Here is a 26426-nt window from a genome sequence, read left to right on the forward strand (position 1 = left end):
CAAAACAAAGAAAACATAAATGACCCTCGTCATTAGGCTACAAACACATTTGACTTTCTCTCCCGGCTCTCCAAGTAAACGAGTCATTCTTGATTCTTTTTAAAGCGAAATATTTTTGCTATATGATAAATCCTTTATTGACCAAGCTTGTTCGGTCAAGATGGTTGAATATTAGCCTCGTTTGTTTTCTTTCCGTTTTCATGGACCGAGACGAAGTCGACCGGGTAGCTTTTAAAACACACGCATCGTAAAGATAAACGCTGTCTTTCCCAAAATTTCTTTGTAAGGAAACAAATCCTTTAAAACGCCTCTCGCTTTCCGGGCTACTAGCCAGTCCGCTGTGCTACATTGGCAAATATTCAACCTACGTAGAAAACCATAGAATTACTCAACTTGAATGATGGTAATACTTTAGGCAGACAGTGAACATCTCAGCCTGTGGTTCATGTTTATCGAAACGAAATAATCTTCCCATTTTTAATAACAGTACCAGGAAGAAACCCTTAATAATCTTTGTCACATCAAAACTTTTTATCACTGCATAAAATGTCAAAATAAAACTTCAATAAAACTTTTATAAAAGTGTGCGAGTGCTTTTAATGAGAAAAAAGAAGCATTGTCAGATTTTCCTGGAAGTGGACCCCCTGAGCTATGAATTAATACAAAAAGTCCATTCCCGGCTCGAGTTTAGTGGCTCACAGCCACTTTGATTTCTTCTGGTATTAAAAAGTTCTATAATTATTTCGATTCTCACTCCTTTGAAACTTCAACTAATTATGGCTGTTTTAGTAAGCAACAACCGAAAAATAATTCGTTCATTTATTACTTGAAATGAATTAACGTTTCGAGACAATCGGCCTATCATTCTTTCTTTCGTTTTTTTTTTTTTTTTTGGGGGGGGAGGGGACTACAATAGTCATCACTACGGTTAAATATGGTTGCAATAAAAGGAGGACTCCGTTGATAACAAACATTCTAGTAATAAAGAATTGGTTCATGCTTTGCGTGTATATATTGGTTAGGGAGCAGATACTGAAACGATTCAAGCCGGCATGTTGAATTTACTACGCAGTCTCGTATATGCAAGAAACTAGTTGTTTTTCGCTCCTGAGTAGACAATATTAATTTGCAATCTTTTGAAAAAAGATTTTTCGATATATGCCGAGTTATGAATGCACGAGGGAAAAATTGAGAGCACGAGAGAAGCTAAGAGTTACTAGAGGCGCAGCTGAAAGCAATTCTAGCTTCTCTATGAATATATGACGGGCAAAAACGACAAAGAAAATCTTTATCCAAAGAACTGTAAATTGTTTGCTCAGCAGCGCAAAAAAGGAAATTTATATCAGCCGCTCGAAAAACGAAGCGAAAACCTGACAAATTTCTTGCATTTACTAGACCCGTGTAGTAGATTTACAATACCCAGCTTAGTTGCAATTGTTTACAAGAATTCATGACCAGTAAATTTGTCTTGAAAATTCTGAAAATTGTACAATTTAAAACAAAACTTTCACTCTCGGGAAATATCAACACCTCAAAATAATATTCGTACCGTTCCAGTGAAGAGTCTCCAAATTTTCAGATGAAGTTAGAAAACTCAGTTTGTTTTCAGCCATGATTAGCCTCACGTTAGGAAATTAAGAAAGTATCGTAAACTCCAAAAATAATTTCCTCGATTGAGCAACTGCATGCTTATTGTGCTTCGAAACGAGTATTATTTAACATACTTTTTTTTTGTTGTTTTGAGCTTCAAAAGCTCTATCCTATCGGGAAGGAACAGAAACAAAATCTTGAAGTTTTCAAACGTCTGTGTGCGCTTGAATGATCCACGTTAGGTTAAGCATCAATTCGATTTGTACTGTAAGGATTTAACACGACTTGTGCGTCTTTTTTTTACCAACAAAGATCTCGTCATCATACTTTTTCGTGCATTCGTTTGGCATTATTTCCTTCTTCGCGTCATACTTCTTCATTTTCTGTTTCGTTAATTTAGTTGAATACTTCGAAAAACTTAGAGATCCAGAGTCTAAAAATTTCTCTTCATGATTGATTTGTCGATTCCACTGACACAACGGTGGGCTTCTTTGAAAACCACTATCAACATCAAAAGAAGAGAAACATCCACCCAGATAACTGCTGTCAGAAATCCTCACATTAGAAGAAAATAATAACTTGCTATTTTGTAAAACTCTTCTCAGGCTTTCAACAAAATCCCCCGTCAGGTAATCGTTATTGATGGTTGTCAGGATTAAGGCAGTTATCGATGTGCTTTCCACCAGACCTTCAACCAGCCCTTTTACCCAGTCACCATACAGGTATCTGGGCTTGCTATTGATTGTGAGGGTGAAAGCAGTTATTGACGTACTATTCGCCAAACCATTTCCGAGACCTCTTCCCCAGTCTCCATACAGGTATCCGTGTTCGCTGTTGATTGTGAGGGTGAAAGCAGTTAATGACGTACTCTTCGCCAAACCTTCTCCGAGGCCTCTTCCCCAGTCTCCATCCAGGTATCTGTGTTCGCTGTTGATTGTGAGGGTGAAAGCAGTTAATGACGTACTATTCGCCAAACCTTCTCCGAGGCCTCTTACCCAGTCTCCATCCAGGTATCTGTGTTCGCTGTTGATTGTGAGGGTGAAAGCAGTTAATGACGTACTCTTCGCCAAACCTTCTCCGAGGCCTCTTCCCCAGTTTCCAAGCTGGTATAGGCGTTCGCTGTTGATTGTTAGGGTGAAAGCAGTTAATGACGTACTATTTGCCAAACCTCCTCCGAGGCCTCTTCCCCAGTCTCCATCAAAGTCTCCGTATTCGCTATTGATTGAGAGGGTGAAAGCAGTTAATGACGTACTATTCGCCAAACCTTCTCCGAGGCCTCTTCCCCAGTCTTCATCCAGGTATCTGTGTTTGCTATTGATTGTGAGGGTGAAAGCAGTTAATGACGTACTCTTCGCCAAACCTTCTCCGAGGCCTCTTCCCCACTCTACATCCAGGAAAAGGTGTTCGCTGTTGACTGTGAGGGTGAAAGCAGTTAATGACGTACTATTTGCCAAACCTTCTCCGAGGTCTCTTCCCCAGTCTCCCTCCTGGTATGGGCGTTTGCTGTTGATTGTGAGGGTGAAAGCAGTTAATGACGTACTATTCGCCAAACCTTCTCCGAGGCCTCTTCCCCAGTTTCCAAGCTGGTATAGGCGTTCGCTGTTGATTGTTAGGGTGAAAGCAGTTAATGACGTACTATTCGCCAAACCTTCTCCGAGGCCTCTTCCCCAGTCTCCATCCAGGTATCTGTGTTTGCTATTGATTGTGAGGGTGAAAGCAGTTAATGACGTACTCTTCGCCAAACCTTCTCCGAGGCCTCTTCCCCACTCTACATCCAGGAAAAGGTGTTCGCTGTTGACTGTGAGGGTGAAAGCAGTTAATGACGTACTATTTGCCAAACCTTCTCCGAGGCCTCTTCCCCAGTTTCCAAGCTGGTATAGGCGTTCGCTGTTGATTGTTAGGGTGAAAGCAGTTAATGACGTACTATTCGCCAAACCTTCTCCGAGGCCTCTTCCCCAGTTTCCAAGCTGGTATAGGTGTTTGCTGTTGATTGTGAGGGTGAAAGCAGTTAATGACGTACTATTTGCCAAACCTTCTCCGAGGTCTCTTCCCCAGTCTCCCTCCAGGTATGGGTGTTTGCTGTTGATTGTGAGGGTGAAAGCAGTTAATGACGTACTATTCGCCAAACCTTCTCCGAGGCCTCTTCCCCAGTTTCCAAGCTGGTATAGGCGTTCGCTGTTGATTGTTAGGGTGAAAGCAGTTAATGACGTACTATTCGCCAAACCTTCTCCGAGGCCTCTTCCCCAGTTTCCAAGCTGGTATAGGCGTTTGCTGTTGATTGTTAGGGTGAAAGCAGTTAATGACGTACTATTCGCCAAACCTTCTCCGAGGCCTCTTCCCCAGTCTCCCTCCAGGTATGGGCGTTTGCTGTTGATTGTGGGGGTGAAATCAGTTAATGACGTACTCTTCGCCAAACCTTCTCCGAGGGCTCTTCCCCAGTCTCCCTCCAGGTATGGGTGTTTGCTGTTGATTGTGAGGGTGAAAGCAGTTAATGACGTACTATTCGCCAAACCTTCTCCGAGGGCTCTTCCCCAGTCTCCCTCCAGGTATGGGTGTTTGCTGTTGATTGTGAGGGTGAAAGCAGTTAATGACGTACTATTCGCCAAACCTTCTCCGAGGCCTCTTACCCAGTTTCCAAGCTGGTATAGGCGTTCGCTGTTGATTGTTAGGGTGAAAGCAGTTAATGACGTACTATTCGCCAAACCTTCTCCGAGGCCTCTTCCCCAGTTTCCAAGCTGGTATAGGCGTTCGCTGTTGATTGTTAGGGTGAAAGCAGTTAATGACGCACTCTTCGCCAAACCTTCTCCAAGGCGTCTTACCCAGTCTCCATCAAAGTCTCCGTGTTCGCTGTTGATGGTTAGGGTGAAAGCAGTTAATGACGTACTATTCGCCAAACCTTCCCCAAGGCCTCTTCCCCAGTCTTTACACAAGTCTCCGCGTTTGATGTGGATGGTTAGGGTTAAAGCAGTTAATGACGTACTCTTCGCCAACTCTTTCCCAAGGCCTCTTCCCCAGTGGTTACCTATGTATCCGTACTCGATGTTAATGGCTAGGGTGAAAGCAGTTAATGACCTACTCTTTGCCAACTCTTCCCCAAGGCCTCTTTCCCAGTCTCCATACAGGTATCCGTGTTCGCTGTTGATGGTTAGGGTGAAAGCAGTTGACGACGCACTCTTCGCCAACTCATCCCTAATGCTTCTTCGCCAGTCTTTATCCAGGTATCCGCGTTCGCTGTAGATGGTTAGGGTGAAAGCAGTTAATGACGCATCCTTAGCCAAATCCTCCCTATGTTCTTCGTATAACGTTTCAGAACAGTGATTCGTTTCATCGTTTACAAGGCAAGGATCTTCTGACTGGCATTTATTCAGGGGTGAAGATATTAATTGGTTATACTGACTCAACCAAGTCGATATCAAGTGCGCTCCTGATGTCCTACAAGAAAAAAATGATATGAATTTATTTACTGAGTTATGTTTGCGCTGACTGGAAAATGCTTACGCAGAAAGGTTCATATTTCAGGACTTAGTGGAGTACAGTATGTTCCATCCAAGAAAGAATTTTCTGCTGTTACATTCAAAGGGGTCCTACCTTGTCTGACTAACTTTGTATCAATAGGTTTGAGCCTTTGAATTGAATCATCTTATCACAAATTTAAGCAAAGTTTAATTTCTCATAAATGTCCCGATGCACTAACTTTCTTACGTTTTCTCTCAATGGTTTTCTTAAACTCCTCTTTGTTGATTGGTAATGAAAATGTTCAGATTCTGTTTTTGTTTTTTTGTTTCTTTTTTTAAAACAATTTTTTAGGGTACGTCAGCACTCTTCCTGACAGGTTATATGACGTAGGAGTTCCGAAGTTTTCCGAGTTTCAAAGGTTTTCCTTCCACTTATCTGATCTTTCAAGCAGATGACCCACGCGATCACGCACGTGTTTGAATAAATATTCAGCGTATTTTCGGGGAGTTTGCTCCTACGACGATTTAGCCTGCAGAACAGGCGTAATTAGGGCGAGCGAGTGCACAGTATTTGCTTAGCGAAAAATGACCGCCATCACTGACGGTCAAAAATAAAGAGAGGGGCCGGGGTGAGGTAGTGAATATTCCGTCGTCCTCTCGCCCTTTCCCGCCCCCGCCCCCGCCCCCGCCCCCGCCCCCGCCCCCTACCGTCGACTCAAACTCTAAATCAAACATGGTCGGTTGAATAAACAAGCGCGCACTTCTTAAACACGAAGGCGCGCTATAAAAGGAGAGGTCCCTTAGGTGTCTGATAGACGAACAAACGGAGCTAATGAGATGTTTACTTCCACCAGCATGGTAGCAATGATGTAACGTGCGAACCACCTACTTCGATTTTAAATTTACCGCCACAAATAAAGACAGTTTCCACTGGAGAAAGGAAATACAAATCTCAAAAATTCTTGTATTGTGATGAAAACATAAAACAATTTTGAGGAATGCGCCCGCTGTTCACTGCTTAGGATTAGCTATAGCTCAAGCTGACTTGACTGTTGGAGTTCTACATCACACGACGGTTGATTGACAAATGGTCCAGAGGTACCTAAGGCACCTCTCCTTTCATAGCGGCCTTCGTGTTTAACGATAAATTGCCCTAATAAGACGCCTGCACTGCAGGCTAACTACGATTCACTTCCCCCAACAAATGAATCGCGTTCAGCGTTGCGAAAGGCGGTTTTAAGTTTTGGAAATTGAACGTGCTATAAGTAATATATATTCCTGTTATAATGGGAATAACATTAACAGTAATAGTAATAACCAAGCCCAAATCGGCAGAAATCGCCAAGGAGTGGGTAATTTTTATTAATCTTACGTGTAAAATGTTTATATTCAGTTCGGGATATTTAGTGTTGTAAATGGACCACAACGCGTAACCCTTTCATTAATATTAATATTTTGTTTGATTTCAAAAGTGCGATGCCTAAGGTCATTTATGATGACTAACCTCGACGAGATGGCATCAAATATGGCGATTAAAGGTTGTCTTTCTTCTGGAGCATAGACCAAGCATTGACGCACCATGGTATACAACCAAGTAGGACAACATTCAGGCTGACGTAACACGTGCTTGCCTTGCACTTGAGGCAAAATCTGCTGTAAAGAAACGTATTGTTCATATCCCTACTGCAGTTCATTGTAATTTCATTACCTTACATCTAAAGACATGATTGACTCTTTCGCTTTCTTTACAGCTCATAAATGGAAAAACACTTCAAGTAACAATCGACTTACTGTGAGTGCCAATATTCATTTAGAAGGAGGACTTATCAACGGTGCAAGCTTCAATTACTTTTTGTAAAATGCGATCAACACTTCGGTTCTCACGGAGAAAAAATTCAATGTTCAGGAATTGGACTCCTTAACGAGGCACATGATGAGATAGCAGGTAGCTGGTTTATGCTGCACGTACTACATTCCTATCAAAGTCAACAAAATTCTTACTCTCCCCAGCTAAAAACAACAAACATACCTTTGCACTGCACGTAGGAAGAGGGGTCGGGCCGAATTCTGGTCTCATTTGCTCTAACAATAGAAGGACAATAACTCAAATTAGAAGACTCGTTGTCGGTGTTAATAAGCTTGTTATAAATTAAAGAACTAATTTAGGAAAAAATAAGCAAATTAGAATCGGGTCAAAAAACTTGGGAGCAATTCTGAAATTCTTCACGAGCTGAGCCATAAAGCTCCAAGTAAACCCTAAGCAAGAAGTACCTGATAGTTTCCGCATTTCTTGTAGCCTACTCTGGATATTAAATAAACTGCCGCTGTATCGCTGCCACTGCCAGCGCTGGGTTGACAATTCGTATCCATCATCATCGAAATACGCTTTGTGAGGGAAAACATCACTGTTATCTGCAACCTCAAAAACGAAAAGAAAAGACATTTTAAAGTTCAACATAAATTTACCAGCCTTTAACATACAAAGTCTTAACGGGAAAGCGTATGGTCGGTACACTGGTCGTTCATCTTTAGGCAGACAGCCTTTTTGCAGTGAAACGTTTTAACCCACGGGCATCATCTGGTCGTGTAGTCTGATCGCCCTGGTGGAGTGGTCATGAGAAGGAATGTTGTCGGTATTAGTGACTGACGTTTCGACAACCTGAGCGGAAGTCATCATCAGAGTCGAGTGAGGTGCAGACTTAAAATACTGACTGACTACTTGAAAAAAGAGTGATTCTACAAAGTTGAAATTTCCCTCTCTTTTCAGAGAGAAAAATTAGTGAAATATCGCCAATTTACACTTGTTAAGTACTTACATATACAAACAGAATATTCCTCGCTGGACGGTACAAACAAGTCAACACCCATACATTGGAAGTAGAATGTTTTGTTGACCCTTGAGTCGTATTCCACTGAACAGCTAACTCCGGATTATCAGACGTTGTTAAGAGTTCTGGAAAATAATAATAATTAATCCAAAGTTAAGGAATTCGGCAAATGTATCACACACCCAAGAGATGAAGGCCCGTCAAGTGCATTATTCTAGACTGGAAATGTTTAACTAAGTTAACTTAGACTGAATTATTATACATACGATCAGTTCCTTACCCCTTGTTGATTGTAGGCAAGGAATGTCTTCAACGCAGCCAGAGGAAGCTCCCATCATAACTGCTTGGGTTTCCTGTTTAGTTTGTTGTAGAAATTGTCCATATTCTACCGCAAACGTCTGATTGTGTAAACTGTTGTCTTTTATGCAATTAAACAGGAAAAACCACCTTTCATACTCCGTGATTAGATGAGATTGGATACCTTCCGCTTCTGAGCCAAAGAAAAAGGAAGTATCACATTTATTAAGACCTTTCAGGTGTTTCAAGCCGTGGGCTTCAAGAAGGAAGCTATCTTGAAAAATTGAGAGTTGCCTTCCTCGTAAGGTCGCTAACACAACTTTGTTGGACACTCTACAGTTTACTCGCTGTCGGTTAAAATGTCCAATTTCACTAAAAGACGTCAAACTTTGGCTCGCAGCAGCCTTCTTGATTCCACATTCCTGATCCTCATCTACCAATGCATTTTCGCTGAGCTCATCTGCAAGGTAATCCACTTCTATTTCGGAAAAAAAAAGAGAAGTACAATACGCTGCGTTAACTATAGCCATGACAAACACTTGTGGTCCGTAAAGGGGTTTTGATATCCATAACCATAAATTTTTCCGAATGAAATGGAAAGAGGGGTAAAATCTGCCGAAAAACGAAACAAAAAATATTAATTTTTAAACGATAATAGTGAAAGGCTATACTAATGCGTTGTTTCAATCTGTAGAACGGGTTATTGTTTGCTCTCCCTTTTCTAAGGCTTATACGCGTAAATTCTTTCTACACCAATAGCTAACTGAATGTTTTACAAAACAACCACAAGTACAATGGTGGGAAGGATTTAGTGTCCACTAACATTTATGACAAAAAAAACATGACCACGGGGTACCTTTAGAAGTCGCCAGAGGAATGTTATCTTCAGACTCGGAGCTTACGCTCTCGCAAGATTCGTTAGACGAGGTGTCAATGTCTCCCAAATAACCAGTGTCCTTTACAACATTACTTTCAAGATGATTGCTCTTTTGTTCACTGCTGAGACCTGTTTGGTAAAAGCACAAAATTAAAAGAAATAATGGGTTACTGCCCATACGTCACCCTCCGCTACAATCTTAACGGTGCGCGGTTTCTTTCGTATAAACATCACTTCACAACTTGCAAGCTGTATACATATCTAAAAACATATTCTAAGTCAGCAGTGCTAGTTGTTCACTCACCGGGCTGCTTTTGCGCTTCCTCCGCAGCTCTCACAAGCTCAGACCAGTCGATTGTCTGTTGGTAGTTTGGGGCGTCACTCTCTAAAGAAAATCTAAGCAGCAAAAATTTGTTTTAACGATTGTATTTTAATTGTTTATGACTCGTTAACGTTCGCAAAAAGCAGTCGATCTAAACCTTATGATGCTCATAAAAAATGACTGCATCAGCAGTGACGAAGGGCTAACGCTCGAAGCGTCAGCTTTTTAACTCATTACGGTGGCCAATTTACAATTTCAGCCTAAGTTGATATAACCAAATCTCATAGGTTAAGTCGAGGATAGTCGACACAAAAATGGGAAAGGACAATTCAATATCAAAATAAAAAAAAGTCTAGATCGTTTTAATCTCTGCTGAAACTCGACCCACTCTCATCCCAGACAGAGTGGAAAAGGGCGACTAAATCTTTTGCGAAAAAGCATCAAATAAGTCAACAAGAGTTAACCAAAGAAGCCCAATATCATTTTAAAACAAAAAAGAAGAAACTAATGTACATCAACCTGAGTGGCAAAGTGAACTCACTACAACAGTCTAACGCCTGATGTCGATCCGTGGCTCGCAGTTAGAAGTAGACGAGCATCTAAATGTCTCTAACATCGCATATTACCGCGATGAATAACCCCAACCGTTTTTGTAATCTTAGTACCTTTTAGTTATCTCCTCAAGGTAAATTGCTATCTTCTCATGCCCACATTCTCTGGCAATAGCTTCAGGAAGAGCTGACCTGTCTTTGTAAAGGTCATAAACTACTCTTCCGGCGGAAGAGTTGAAGATCATTTCAATGAATTGCTGGCCACCAATTTCTGCTGCAGCGTAAACTAAGACGCATAGCATCTGAACTGGCTGTATAGAACCTAAAAAAAATTGTGAGTGTTTACAATTGGTCAAACATGGCCAGCCAACCAGCAATTACTCGAGTTCCTCTATCAAACATAACTTTCTGGCCAGAATAGTTGAGTGCTAAATTTAAATCCAGTATTCTGCTAACAACTCTAATAAATCGAAAAAACATTTTAAGAAAATAAAACTATTAACTTTCCCATTGACTGGTCTAGCCGGTCAGATCCAACAAACAATAAGTGAACAACGAAGACAATTCTTTAAATTTGTTTTCAAAAAGGCAAAAGATTTTTTAAAAAAATGATATTCAGTATAACATTGCAATAGGTACGGGACGATATCGAGGGCTTGTAATTTGATATTTTTAAAGAATTAAAGAATATACATAAAGATGCATGATTTGTAAAAATTGATTGAATGATTGACCGATTGATTGACTAGTTGATTAATTGATTGATTAACAGTAAGATTGACTATGATGTTAGTAGCCTGGGGAGAGGGCGTAATTTTGACGGGCGAGTACTCAGTATTATCTCGGTGAAAATTCCAGCAGCCATCTTTGATTTTACAGCAGCGGAAGGCTGGAGAGAGAAATAGATTTTGTACTAAGGGGGTGGGCGAAAGTCAAAAAGAAGGAGAGGGGGGTGGGGCAATGAATATTACCGCCTTCCCCCGCCCCCTACCCCTACCGTCGACTCTAATTCCATATTAAACAAACGATCGCCCAACTATGACGCTTGCACTGCAGGCTTTGATGTTAGCAATGATTCAAGATTAGAGCTTTACAGAATCCTCAACATCTTTTAAAAAAATTCAACAATTTAGGATTCTCGCCTTAGCTTGCATCTGTTAGGGTCACCTGCAGTTTTTCTCAGTAGTTCTCATGAAATTTGGATGTAATCAATAAGTTGCGCCACTCACCACAAATTCCAAAATTTTGTGCTTCACCCCCAGTGGATGTTGTAGTGTTATGAGTATCCAAATTATGAGCCCATTTTCGCAAAAGATGCGGCAGTAACCTAGGGCTTTGAACCACCACCTCGATAGCCTCGAGTTCTTTATCATAATATTTAATATATGTTTCGCCCAACGCTTTATCATCAGCTTTCTTTAAATAAATCTTGACCCAGCCTGGCTGTTGGGCAGCTATAATAACAAAAACACGCAAAAATAATGATCATCACGATTAAAACTGTGGAGAAGGCATACCTCGTACCTCATTCCTTTTTTCGCTCCTCGTTTCTTTTCGTGCCTTTTTGTTCTGTTTTGTTTTTCTTTAAAACTTTTGTCTGATATTACTGAGATGTGAAATTCAAACAAACTAAATATAGAACACAAATACAAGGTACTTCGGTGTCACCAAAATTAGTAAAGGATTAGCGGATCTAATACTTTGCAAATTCGTTTTCACTTGTACGTAATTACAAAAAAATAAAATACTGATCATAGATATTTGAAGTCAAAGCTCCTGCTGTTACTCTAATGACCACGAGAGTACACATGCTAAACATTTCGTTTATCTCCGCACTAGTTAAGCATGAGTTGAGAACAGTTTCACGGTTATATTTAAAGAGTAAGAATCAACATACGTGGAATCTCCATTCCAATAAGGAATTTATCCCTAAACCTATCCACTTCAACTGCTCCCAGATTCTCGAAGCTTGCAAATCCGGACAGCACCTTCCCTGGCAACTTTCGATCAGATTCAAAGCGACAATAACCTGCACCCTAGAAAACAGAAATATGCCGCGTAACGAAAAGTGCAAACGTTTACGATGATCACCGTACCATGTACAACTTAGTAAGTTAATCCATTCAGACACAGCCAAAACTGATTTCCTTAAAAGTTTAATAACTCTTCTCTAATTATATCTGATTGTTTATCTATTAATGTACATATTGATAGAATTTCGCGGTAGAACACTCTTAATATGGTTGATTGCCATACAATTTAGGTGCATTTATTATGATAGAATTATAACATGCATATAACAGAAAACCACCTGCATATCAATCACATAAGGCGTGTACTGATACAGTGATGAATACCTTGCTACGATAATTTTCGTAAACCCTTACCTCCAGGGGAACCTTATTCGGCTCGACAGTGAAGTTAAAGTGCTCATCTTCATGTGTTGACAGATCATCTACGGAACATAATTGAGATTTTACCAAAGATTTGTACACACGCAGTTTCTGTAAATTCTCGCTAGTTCCCTCTCTGAACTTATGGCACATCACTGATCATGACAGAGTAAAATATGAGTGCTCTGAAGAGTGGTCGGCTCTACAAAGCCTTAAAAAACGCAAAGACATAGTTATCAAAACGGCCGATAAGGGCGGCTCAGTCGTTGTTTAGCGCACCGACCTCTACCAAAAAGAAGCTTTGCGGCAACTTTCTGACACCTCTTTTTATCAAAAGGTCGACGAAGACCTCACTGCCAGCAATCAAAACACCGTCAAAAATACGATCAACCAACTCATAACTAAACAAGAATTGCCGGCCACAGCAAAAAATCTCATCATAACCACTCCTAGAACTTCTTGTATTTACTTTTTACCTAAAATTCACAAACCTAACAACCCGGGTCGGCCCATCGTCTCGGCTTGGAGTTGCCCTACCGAACTTATCTCCAGCTATTTAGACAAAATTATGGCTCCCATCGTCAAAACTTTACCATCATATATTAAAGACAGCCAACACGCTCTTCAAATTTTTGGCGACGTTATTTCCTTGGCAAAAACAAACTTCTTTTCACCATGGATATTACGTCTCTTTACACTGTCATTCCTAATGGCGAAGGTCTTCTGGCCCTTAAACATTTTTTGATCAACGTACTGTTAAGGAACCTAAATCTGAAACACTACTACGCTTAGCCGAACTAGTGCTCACACTCAATTGTTTTTCATTCGGGGACAACTTTTTTCAAACAAACCAATGGTGTTAGCCATGGGTACCAAAATGGGACCTAGCTATGCCAATCTTTTTGTAGGTTTTGTCGAACACCAATTTTTCAGCCAATACAACGGCTCCAAACCCGAACTCTACGGTCGCTACATCGACGACTGTATCGGCGCCACCTCCTCTACCAGAGAGGAGCTCACTCAATTCATAACCGCAGTCAATTCTTTTCACCCGGCTCTGAAATATACCTGGGAAATTTCTGACAATTCTTTATCCTCTATGCACTAGTTGTTTAGTTAAACTTAGTCCTTGACGTTTTTCCTTTGTTCTTGTTTTTTTGTTTGTTGCGTTACGTTTCGGTATATATACACGAGGTAGAGTTTGGTCAAATGTTTTTCGGGACTGTAGCTTCTCGCACGTGTTCTTAACGACGAGCACTTGCGGGCTGTAAAGTCTTCTTTTAATCGTTAGGTTCGCACAAAATGTAAGTAGGATTTCGATTGACGCTTGTTTCAGGTATTCATTTTGTTTATTCGTCTTCTTGTTTGTTTTCTTTCTCAGTTTTCACCGTCTTGTAACCGATTTTTCATGACATGTTCATACTATCAATTGTGATGGTCGAAAATTAAAGGAATATTACGGATAACGCGTCGAAGTTTTGTGCTATCCCTAACACTAGTGTGTATTACAAACCTACAGACTCGCATAATTACTTGTTGTATTCGTCTTCGCATCCATCTCACTTTAAAAATTCCATTCCTTTTTCTCAGTTTCTAAGACTTCGTCGTTTATGTAGTGATGATTCTGATTTCCACCACAAATCAGAGTCAATGTGCCAGTTTCTCGATAGACGTGGTTACCCTGATTCTGTCGTTCAAGCGGGTTATCACCGCGCCCAACTTATTGATCGACATTCTACGGTGGCCCAGAAGGCTCAACGCAAACAAAAAATATACTGCAGCAAATAAAAAATATACTGCAGCAAATAAAAATATACTGCAGCAAACAGTATATTTTTTCGTTGCTGCAGTATATTTTTTATTTGCTGCAGTATATTTTTTATTTGCTGCAGTTTACTTTTTGTTTGCGTTGAGCCTTCTGGGCCACCGTAACATTCAGCACTACAAACGTCACAAAAAGAAGATTCCGACCGCATTCCATTCACGTTTCACCCTCACAGCCACTCAGTTAAATCCATCATTCTTAAAAACTTTAAATTACTTCAGAACGATCCAGAGACAAGCACTATCTTTTCGCAGCCTCCGCTCGTTTCATTCAAATGCAACAAAAATATAGGCAATTTTTTGGTCAGAAGTTCTTTTCAGACTAATGACCAACCAGGCACTTTTAAATGCGCTCGTGCACGATGCAAAACGTGTCTTTTCATTCACAACACTGATAAAATATCGGGACCTAAACGATGCATTAAGATCACCGATCAATTCACGTGCACCTCCGCCAATGTAATCTATTGCATAACTTGCACTTATTGCAAAAAGATATACATCGGCGAAACAGGCAGAAGACTAGGTGACCGATTCCGAAAACAGCTTCGAGACGTGGAAAGGAATGACAAGGACAAATCGAAACCAGTCGCTAGACATTTTAATTTACCTAATCATTCTAAGCAACATATGGCAATCTGCGGTCTTTCCTTACACTTAGGTAGCACGGAAAGCCGTAAAACTCTTGAACAAAAGCTCATCTTTCAAACCGGCAGTCTAAATCCCACAGGTATCAAAGAACGCTTTTCATTCCACTAATTTATTCATGTTTTTCTCGTTGCCATGCTCCCACCAATAACGTAGCTCCATTTTCTGCCCTTAAAAGCACGCACAACCCACAATTCCTCTATTCGCTCCGACGAAGGGCTAACGCTCGAAACGTCAGCTTTTATAATCGTAACGGAGGCCAATTTACCATTTCAACTTTGTTGATATATTCAAATTAAAATATGTGTGGTTCTCTGCAGCCCATATTTTTTCGGCCTAATTTGCTGTTTCAAGTCTAAACTGTCCGATTTCGGACTTCTTGTCACCCTACAGATTACTCCACTCGGTCCCGTTAACGACTACTAAACTATGCAAATCAGCCGTTGTAAGGATTTACGAGGATACTTCGGGTAAGTTTCTAACTCTACACAGTCTTTTACCTGAGGACGAGTTGTGATCACATACACCGCTGGTTGAACCGTCATTACCGGCAGGGCAGTCAAACATCTGTTAACACAACATAAGGTCACATGATGCTACGTTTGAAGACACAGACCGAACATTTATAACACCCATCTTGCTATACTTAGAGGATATTGGAACACTTTCAATTTTAACACTACAGCCTTTTGATTCTTTACGTAGAAAACTACAAAAAAAAAACTATTAAAGTTTTGTACACTATTAATGCATTTGATTTCCCATAAAAATGCTCTTCTTAATGCTCCATTTTCTCCTCTAAATTTAAATAACTCACCACGAGGCTCGAATATTGCTCATTATACAGACACTTTAAAAAATTTATTATTACTTTTAACAGGGTGTTATAACGTGAAATAAAGGTATAGGTGAGTAAACGGTATAACAACATAGCCGCTTTTTTTAGCCTTGAGTCTTGAAACCTAAAAGCGCTGACCTCTTCCCAGTCTCTGCTCAGCTGCATTGGAGTTTTTCGGAAACCTTCATGTAAAATGCACGAATAATGCTAAGTGCTCTTGCCTCACTAAAATACTCGAACGAAAATATTTCCTCTAAAATTTATTTTGTCTTTATTTTGTTCTCAATCTGAGGAATTCAGAGGCCGGTAATGAATAAATGTTTCTATTACGGGAAGGTCTGCGAGTCTGGTCTTCTTAATACCAAATCTTACGACTTTCCATACACCATTAGTTTAATGGGTAAATGTAGCTCATTCATTTTTCCTTCATGGAGATGAATCTTACCTCAAAAGAATTCAACGACGAGATTCCTTGATTAGGGGGTTGAATATTGCTGATATCTGAAGTCCCTGCAGTAGAAATATTTATAGTTTCAATTTTCTTTTTACACACTTATCTTTGTTTATCTACCTTTTTCTTTTTGCATGAATTAGAATTACACACACATCTTGAATGGCTGTTACTTGTTGTCTTGTGGAAGACAAATGCATATATTAAGTCAACGTTTGCTTCTTAATTGTTGTAAACAAATAGATTCGATGTTACCATGGGTGTGTAGAGTTATAGACCACAGTAGAATTGAAAATTTTGTTCAAACAATTGTGACGCACTCAGCTACGCCGAGATAATTAATATATCGACATTGGTGTAAGCGTGGTCTGTACTCTTATCGACAACGATATTTGTCATTACAGTGGTCAAAATGTAAATTCACGACGCGCAGCCAAGTGAGTCCGCAACAAATTTTGACCACGCTAAACCACTGACGATTTGTTTATTTACCACAATATTGACATAAGTAAAACGTTTCTTTCAGTGCGACAACGGCAAATTGGCCGATCAGACTGCGATTTCTAATTGGAGTAATAATATCTGTTTACCACCTAAAAAACACTATGAAGAAGGTATACAAAGGAATCTGTTGACGATTAAGTATCGTCTATGTAAACGGGAAGTGTTCATCGCTTAAAAGTATAAAAGGTAATTAATATGGACAACATTCTATATTTCTCTGATCGAAACGACGTGGAGAGTTCTCGATTTCTTTTAGTTTGATTTTCTGCGCACTACATGTAACTCAAAATTGTCCTCACTGCACCACACATTCCCTTCGGCCGCTTTTACAGAAAGGTATGACATTACTAATGCACCCACAGAAAAGTCTCGTATATACACATCTGTTGCACCATTCTGCTACCATACAGAAAGTACAAGCTGTACCTTTCGTAATAAGCCATTTAGCAAATATGGGTCATTTATCTTGCTAACTTTAAGTCAACGAAAGCAACTGACGTACCTTCCTCGTCATTGTCAAAAGAATTCAGCATCTGCAAAAATTAGAAAGAAAACAGGCTAGTGTAACACTTTGAAAATACTTAACTACAGTCTACGTTGTAACGTCTATAACTAGTTTTAACAAAACTGGGATTAAGTGCTATTATCACTGAACATCATTTCAAAACTAGCCAATAAGTATACCTTACTTAATGGTTAAACATACAATATGCGAGCAATGAGCTGATGCACGGATGAAAAAAAAATTAAAAATTCAAGAGTTGAAAACAAAAATATTTTTAATGAACATTAAATGAAATGGCTGATAAATGCATGTCTAGTTAATATAGCAATCACATTCTGATTCTGGCATGCTAAGAGATGAGATCTTACTTCTTCATCCCATAGATCCATCAATGTGTCAAAGTCTGGATTTCCGTCTGCTTAAAGTAAAAGATATATGCAATTTTCTTTAAAGAAAATAATTATTCAAAAACGTTCCTAATGAGCACTGGACAAAGGTAGAATCTAAGTTATAAAATAAAAAATTAATAAAATAAATACGTTAATTTAGCCCTCAGGGGCTTTTCAGCCACAATATAGACTAACTAAGAACTTGAAATCCCAACTGGCAGGAGGCAGACCAGTGAGCTATTTACAGAGCGCAGCTGAGGAGTTGAACTAGGGGCAACCAAGAACAAATCCAGTGAGTGGCAGGGTGGGGGACTTGAACCCAGGACACCGGATTACAAGTCCAGCATCCTGACCACTCGGCCACGCCGTCTCCACAAGTTCTCGCCAGGAGGCAACTGAGCCAGAGAGAAATTGATGATGAGTGGTGAGCAGTGGGGGATCGGGGGGAGGGGCACAGGGTCAACGCAACAAACAAATATGCCCCTCCCCCCCTCAGCAGGCAGCTGTGTTACAGGGTAAAAACAGCTAGCCACTTTTGGGTACATGGTTTAAGAATTAAAGTCAATTTTACAGATGTTAAATGCTCTAAATCTATCTGGATAATGTACAATACAATTGTTTGATCAATTGATCTTAACCCTTTCACACCCAGGGAGCGACCCACAAGGAATTTCCTCTTACAGCACTCAAACAAAAAGGTTACAAGAAGCAAAATAAATTGTCAAAAAGTGGACATTGCTTGATTTAACACCAAACTACGCCATCACCTCATGTGACTCTTACGCTTCTTTCACACATTACAACTTCCCACGTGCATCTCAACTCATTATAGTTCACCAATAAATTTTCTCTGATTCTTATTGGTTTAAATTGATCACGTGACGCGATAGTGTTCATCCATGGAGAGACGCTATCAGCCCATAGTGCCAGTCTGCAGAAAATACCCAGATGGATAGTGCTCATTTGCAGAAAATACCCCGATGGATAGCACCCATCCACCGAAAAACCCGGATGGATAGTGCCCATCTGCAGAAGTACTCTGATGGATAGTACTCAGCAATAAAAGATTTTGAAAGGTTTGATGGCCAAGAAGTTAGAAAAATCGGAAAAACAGTGACATTTTAAGTCTGACAGGTATATCATATAAAGTTGCAAATTATTGACATTAATTTTATGACAGGCTGTAGGCATGAATAGATATTTGATTGATCTGCATTTAGTGGGTTTTGACAGTTTTTCAACTGGCATGCGGAAGAAAATCTGGTGGTGAACAATAAAGACAAAAGAGTGTTTAGGTCTCGGAACTTTTGGTCCGATAGTTGCCCCTTGAAAATTTGATGTTCTTTAAACTAGCATAGTTGCCCTCGAAGCTTTGCTTCTTGGGCAGATATATGTTTTAAGAACATCAAATTTCTGTGGGCCAACTATCAGCCAATAGTTCCTCAACAGAAACACTCTTGTTTAAATAGTGCACGCTGTGGCAATTATCATTTGTTAATTTTATTAGTTGATCTACTTAATGTTATACCTGCATTTGGGGGTTGCATGCTATTCTGAACCATAACTGATGCACTTGAATCACTCAACAAAGATTGGTTCAAGTTGGGTATAGCTAAAAAATAAAAAAAGTAAAAAAAAACACATGAAATAAAAATTGCCAAGCTCATAGCTGTCTTCAGGACAAAACTGTGAAATACATGTGTTTTCTCTTTTAATATAAAGGTTTTTAAACAAGACTACACTTTCAAGAAGGAATGGCTCAGAAGAGAAGGTATTCAAGTTCTAAGTTTTAAAGCTTGGTCAATGGGTAGAAAGCCAAGATTGCTGATGTTGCCCTTCACAAAAAATGAATCTATTGCATAACTTGCACTTATTGCAAAAAGATTTACATTGGCGAAACAGGCAGAAGACTAGGTGACCAATTCCGAGAACATCTTCGCGACGTGGAGAGGAATGACAAGGACACATCTGGTAAGAATATGTCACTTCTTACAAAAAGCTGAATATAAAGAGTTCCCTTATAGTTTTGATGTACGCATATAATTCAGTGTTAAACAAGTTCTCTGCTAGCAGCTATTTTACAGGGTAAAAACAGCTAGCTATTATCAGAATAATTCCCAATCCTTTATGAGAACTAGCATCATACAAGCAACATAACAGGAGAATGGTACAGGGTTGAATGATTCACGTTTAGATGGCCCTGAACCTGGGATGCTGCTTTCTTGAACTGGAAAGCCACACTGGGTTGGCATTTCATATTGAGTCGTACTAGTATTATTAGAAGCACGTGTAGACTGGTTCAAGAATGGCAAAGTCACTGCAATAGGAGTATAGAAATAAAAATTGTCAAGTTCTCTAGTGGAAATACCATTGTGCCCCACTTATTATTTATCAAAGTGATACAAAATTAAATAACCATGTAACTGCAGTTTCCTCTCAAATTACAAAATAACAATATACCCTAGTGTTTAAGTATTCACTGTTGTTAAAAGATAAAAACACCTATTTCAGTGTAGATTGTGTGGGTCTATCATTTAAAGTATATTTCTACATATGTGAGCTGTGCTGGTGCAGTGATGAGAGCGCTAACCTATCACAACTGTGGCCCAGGTTTGATTTATGGACTTGGCATCAAGCATGTAGGTTGAGTTTGTTGTTGGTTCTCATCCTTGCTCCATTTAAAGTAAATTATTATACGTGGTCAACCCATTTGAGACACATTTATCTATATGATACAACATATTACATATAATCTACATAAACATATCTTTTGTTGATCTACTAATTGCAGTACGTACAGCTGTATATCATCACTGTTATAATGGAAGATATAATCCCATTCTGATCGACATGTAGATGTGGCTGTGTTTTTGTCAAAAGCTGATCCAAAAAGTTCTCTTAAAGTTTTGATGTACGCATAATTCAATGCTGAACAAGTTCTCTGCAAGCAGCTACATTACAGGGTAATAACAGCTAGCCACTTTTGGGTACATGGTTTAACAATTAAAGTCAATTTTACAGATGTTAAATGCTCTAAATCTATCTGGATAATGTACAATGTAATTGTTTGATCAATTGATCTTAACCCTTTCACACCCAGGGAGCGACCCACAAGGAATTTCCTCTTACAGCACTCAAACAAAAAGGTTACAAGAAGCAAAATAAATTGTCAAAAAGTGGACATTGCTTGATTTAACACCAAACTACGCCATCACCTCATGTGACTCTTACGCTTCTTTCATGCATTACAACTTCCCACGTGCATCTTAACTCATTATAGTTCACCAATAAATTTTCTCTGATTCTTATTGGTTTAAATTGATCACGTGACGCGATAGTGTTCATCCACGGAGAGATGCTATGAGCCCATAGTGCCAGTCTGCAGAAAATACCCAGATGGATAGTGCTCATTCGCAGAAAATACCCTGATGGATTCAAGAATTTGAATGGTTTGACGGCCCCGAAGTTAGAAAAATTGGAAAAACAGTGACTTTTCAAGTCTGACAGGTATAACATATACAGTTGCAAATTATTGACATTAATTTTATGACAGGCTGTAGGCATGAATAAATATTTGATTGATCTGCATTTAGTGGGTTTTGACAGTTTTTCAACTGGCACGCGGAAGAAAATTTGGTGGTGAACAATAACGACAAAAGAGTGTTTAGGTCTCGGAACTTTTGGTCTGATAGTTGCCCCTTGAAAATTTGATGTTCTTTAAACTAGCATATTTGCCCTTGAAGCTTTGCTTCTTGGGCAAATATATGTTTTAAGAACATCAAATTTCTGTGGGCCAACTATCAGCCGATAGTTCCTCAACAGAAACACTATTGTTTAAATAGTGCGCGCTGTGGCATTTATCATTTGTTAATTTTACTAGTCGATCTACTCGTTATACCTGCATTTAGGGGTTGCATGCTATTCTGAACCATAACTGATGCACTTGAATCACTCAACAAAGATTGGTTCAAGTTGGGTATAGCTAAAAAATAAAAAAATTAAAAAAAAAACACATGAAATAAAAATTGCCAAGCTCATAGCTGTCTTCAGGACAAAACTGTGTTTTCTCTTTGAATATAAAGGTTTTTAAACAAGATTACACTTTCGAGAAGGAATGACTCAGAAGAAAAGGTATTCAAGTTCTAAGTTTTAAAGCTTGGTCAATGGGTAGAAAGCCAAGATTGCTGATGTTGCCCTTCACAAAAAAATGACCATCAAATCCGGCCTTTGGGTGGAGCATTGGAACACATATCCAACATTACTGGGAAAATACTGAAACTCCGAATAAATCGACTCATAATTCAGCAAGCAGCACTGGTTCCAGCGTATTTTCAAGATCTTTGGCTATATCAGAGCCAAATATTTATATCAATCTTAGCAGAAAATAAATGTTTCACCAAAAAGACATAGCGGACAGATCAAGAGCTGAAATTTTCATTAAAATGCAAATATATCCAAGAACAGATAAGGAAGCCAATTTCAATTTCATACACAAACCATACACATGCACAAAGGTGTTAACATTGTACATACCATTTGGAGGTCTATTCAGAATAATGTAGAGAACAGAGTTGCCTCTTATCTCCTTTCTGATTTTCCGTCCATTCCAGATACAATGTTCACCACAAAAATCAAAGGTGCTGCTTTTAGTAGTGATTTTTGCACATGAAAACCTGTTCATTAAAAACAATACATCTCAAAATCATCAGTAAATACATATTATAAGTTAGAGATATCAATGGAAAAAAATAGAAGATCTGGGTGACTTTGGGATCTCACAGTCAAATTTCTTTCAAATCAGATTTATTTCAAAGATTTTTCGTACTCTCACACTGATCAGCTTATGTCAAAAAGGCAGTACATTAAGAGTATTTGTGTCTGAAAGGGGTTTGATCATTGTGCCTGCTTTGGAGATACTTCATACGACAATCCAAATTCTAGTTCGTCATTGCGCCCATTTTCCGTATAGTGAAATGCAGTTGAAGTTTTAGGATATCATACTATAAGAAACAAGCAAAACAAATCCCAAATGAAAATAGCTCTTGACAAAATATAGGGGACAGAAGTTTGAACGCCAGCCAATAGATCTCCAACAAAAACAGTGCAACCTTGTGGTTTCTCCCACATCAAAAGATCAACTTTGAAAAAGAAAAAAACTTTCACTTACCCCACATTTAAGTCAAAGGCTGGAAACGCATCCTTGAGTGTTTCTTTCACATCGACCTCTGACTCGGTAGCAAGAAACTGGACATTGGGTTTGTACTGTCCTGAGCGTCTTATTTTTTCCAAATTACGGGGTATATATACGTTTTCATTTCTCCTGCCACAATCGTCAAACGTCAGTAAAGTGACATTTCTTGTAAATGAATCCTTTACCGCTGCAGCCATCATGTCACAGTGGCACTGTTTTCTGAAAAAACTAACCAGGGAATGATAAATAAAACTGTATTTATTTAATGCATATAGAGAGCGTTCACCCGATAATCTATTACTGAAATTCTCTGGTTTTCGGACCTTGTGACTGAGGTCTTGAAAAGGGCAATATTTTCAAGTCCAATGTCACAGGTTTTCACTAAAAGAATGAAATGACATTCATTTTTTTTCCTTTCTCAAATCACGTAGGTTAACTGTGCAAAGTTGTTTATTAAAAAACTTTTTGTAAACAGAAATGTGTCACCAAATGGGTTGCAATCGATGCATTGACTAAAAATTGTTTGTAGTTTCCCAATCCTTTGCAAAAAGTTACTCAGATAGTGTAGGTTACTTTCATTTTTTTACTTCCAATTTCACTAAAATCATTTGATCGGCATGAAGTTTTCCACAGCAAAAACAATTCGTTCAGTCTTTGGGAGTCAGTTGACTCCCATCATTTGTACCTTAAAGAGCTGAGTATCGGATAATCACTTATGAAACAAAACTAGGCGACATTCTCAACCGTTTCTTACTGTATTTTTGCTGCGCGTGCCTTTGTCAACTAATGTTTCCGTCCTCTTGCTAAATCACCCTAATATTCTCCAGTACAACCCTTGCACTAGGTTAATAACAAGTTACTATTGTTAATTCATTAACGGGAATAAATTAACAAGACAATCCGGCAAAGCGTTGCTGTTTCCAACTAGCAGAAATAGGTCAGCTAAATCATGCCCACTCTGGCAACCAAATGGTAGGTCCTTTTCACCAGTTTAAAAGTTTTTTTCTTGATGACACAAAGGTGTGTTCTGTATCAACAATAAATTTTCCTGTTAAGTCACCCTATAAATATTTCACTTTAGGAATGATAGAGCAGAGTCAATGGAGGAATGAAGGCAAAAATTACAAAGCGTGACTATGCAATCAAATATAGTAACACAGTTTGAAACAACGAAAGTTTGAAAAGGTTTTGACACTCTGTAGAATTGCAAAGTGTGGCTCGCGTAATCATTTCGAATGTGCAATTTAAGGGCCCAGATATTCTCTCTCATTGACTTTTAAACCCAACTTTGAAAACGGCCGGAGGCGAAACTATGAGGCTCTTCTTATAATCATTTATTTATTTGGATGGTGTACTCCAAATCGGAAATTAAAATTAGTCGCTTAAGTGTTCACATTCACCAAAAGTCAGCGACCGGTTTATTTCCTATGCATCGGTCACGAGGAGGCCAGACAAGCTTCCAACTGTAAAAAATGAACAACAAGTAGAAAGGTTTTCATATAGTGACACACCTATTTAAAACTTTAAAGGATGATCGAGAGGGAAAACCATTGAATGTCATCAACTTATCAACTCACTGAAATAGACTTGAAATCAAAGGAAATGAACAGAAGTTTGTGCTGAGCTTTTTTCGCCCTTTGGTGACCGAAAACAAAATAACGATTATCAAGGCATTGAAATTGTCCTGAACAGTTGCAATGGCAATGCATGAACCAAAGTAGAAATTCTAAGAAACTGATCCCCTAAAATCTGGGATGAACTTGAATCATTGGAAACATTCTTATCATGCCACAACATGTAACTGAGACTATTATTTCTTTTAAAATAAGATTACACAATAGACCACAACAAAAGTGCACTCAAAACGTAACTGATGTTTCCAAAAGTATCAAAATATAAAAATCCCTACCTTAAGTTGACCTGTGTGATGAGCAATGCATCATGATTGTTTACAATAGCTTTGAAGTATAGCTAACCACTCTACTATTGATTCAAGTGAACAATTTTCTCTCCTGTCACTTTTGTTTCCACAAAACATTTCATCCATGATAGGCATTGTCCCAACCAAGCTTACATATTTCAATAAAAATTTCGGCCAGAATGTATAACCTTCATCTTGAATTTTAATTCATAAAATTGCACTGTGAAACAAAGTTAGTTGTTATGGCTATCGACAACCCAAAAATACGGGAGTTTGCGCCAATTGTCCAGGTATGCCGAAGCACTGTGTTTAAGCTGGCAGCAAACCTGCATCAAGAGTTAATCAAAAGAATCCTTACCATAATATTACACTAGGTGCCACCTTTAACCTTCACCCAACTGAAGGCAAAAGCAAAGAATGCACACTATGCAGCTGCCTAAGCTTTAAAAGAGATAAGAACCTGTGATCAGCACATGTGCAGTATTCATGGCGAGTCCGTTTTTAATTAGTGTCTGTGAATATTGATCAATATTTTTATAACAAGGGCTCGAATTTCTTTTTAAACGATTAAATTACACCATGTGGAAGAACACAAAAATACTGTTTGGAAATTCAAACTCGTAGTGTCGCCACAGCAGTGCAGTATAACTGTTTCTGTCGCTGGCACTAAGATTCAATTCTAATTTCTAGATGAAGAGCTCGGACAAATTTTCATATAAATATAAACAATGATGGCCGAGCAATCAAACATGACAACAGATGACAACACGCAGTAAATCATTCACCAAACAGAGCATTCAATTATAGCGATGATACCTTTGTCGTGAGGTCACTGGATGCAAGTTGTAAAGCGCATGTGCGGTGTACACTGCGTCAGATAATTACATCCATTTTAATCAATCAAATGTAAATTCTCCAATGAAAATAATTTGGTGGAATTTTGAGCTACGATTTATTTTACAATAAACATTCGCTAAGATTCTGCGGGTCTTCTGAATTCGAACATTCGCATAGCAGAAATGCAATGCGAGAAATCTGATGTGCTCACATTCACCGAAAATCGGCGATCAGTTTGTTTCCGACGCTTTGGCCACGAGGAGAACAGAAATGCCTCAACCCGTTAAGGAACAACAAATGGAAAGAATTCCTCGCTGCGACACACTTCTTCAAAACTATAAAGAGCGACCGAGACGGTAAATCGCCGAAAATATATCACGGGCAACGAACGGAAAATCCGTTCCGCTTCCCAGTCTTTTAGCAACAGAGAACAAAACAACGACGATCAAGGCAATGAAATTGTCGTAATTTAAAAGGAGAGAGATTGTTGCATTTCATCGCTACTATCAAGAATTAATCAAAAGAACCCTTACTTACCCTTCCCAACTGCAGTCAAAGGCTTTCTCTTCAATTGCGAAGTCACACTCCCGAGAAAAAACAGAATGAGCACGTATCACTGCTACATTAATAGGGACTTTAAGCAAACCACGACGGCGACGGCAACGAGAACGTGGGAAAACAATAGATCTAATTGGCAGAACAATAGCCCAGCACGTGCGTTTTAAACTTTGTACATTTCTTAGCCGTCCTTCGCAAAACAACAACGTGAAATCACCAAAACTTGCGTCGTCTGCGAGGCGAAACCGCGGCGGCAAATTATTCTAATTTACATGTGGAACTCAACGCTACTTTTATGCGTTATGTTGAGTTTGACGTCTGGCGCCCTATGAGACGGTAAACACATCCAGCCATTTTCGAAATTCTAACTAAAAGTAGAAACTCATTTTTTAATCGACGTCTTCCGTGGCGTTGCCGTCCTGACTGCTTAAAGTCCCTAATTAGCTT

General features: G+C 39.1%; 1 protein-coding gene across 1 annotated transcript; it reads right to left on the reverse strand.

Moving 5' to 3' along the window:
* Positions 1–442: 442 nt before the first annotated feature.
* On the reverse strand, positions 443–26426 carry LOC111347634 (uncharacterized). The gene is made up of 22 exons (XM_088737636.1): positions 25959–26426; positions 22640–22891; positions 22006–22145; positions 21371–21454; positions 19590–19789; positions 19001–19208; positions 17452–17501; positions 17081–17111; positions 16069–16133; positions 15286–15352; positions 12308–12375; positions 11818–11956; positions 11150–11374; positions 10035–10242; positions 9352–9443; positions 9027–9176; positions 8154–8648; positions 7862–7998; positions 7317–7464; positions 7075–7127; positions 6550–6698; positions 443–5022 (listed from the first exon to the last, which is right to left on the reverse strand). Exons 2-22 carry the CDS (start codon positions 22861–22863, stop codon positions 1866–1868), a joined length of 6090 nt encoding a protein of 2029 aa, XP_088593762.1. The 5' UTR covers positions 22864–22891; positions 25959–26426; the 3' UTR covers positions 443–1865.

The sequence above is a fragment of the Stylophora pistillata genome, chromosome 11, assembly GCF_964205215.1.
Source record: "Stylophora pistillata chromosome 11, jaStyPist1.2, whole genome shotgun sequence".
Lineage (NCBI taxonomy): Eukaryota > Metazoa > Cnidaria > Anthozoa > Scleractinia > Pocilloporidae > Stylophora > Stylophora pistillata.

Bases quoted from the DNA above. Each gene is read 5' to 3' on its own strand.
- LOC111347634 (XM_088737636.1), bottom strand. From the start codon at position 22,863: ATGATGGCTGCAGCGGTAAAGGATTCATTTACAAGAAATGTCACTTTA. The intron at 15,353-16,068 runs GTAAGATTCATC...TTGTGTTAACAG, and splicing joins CGTCGTTGAATTCTTTTGAG to ATGTTTGACTGCCCTGCCGG. The intron at 10,243-11,149 runs GTGAGTGGCGCA...AATTTTTTTTAG, and splicing joins ACAAAATTTTGGAATTTGTG to GTTCTATACAGCCAGTTCAG.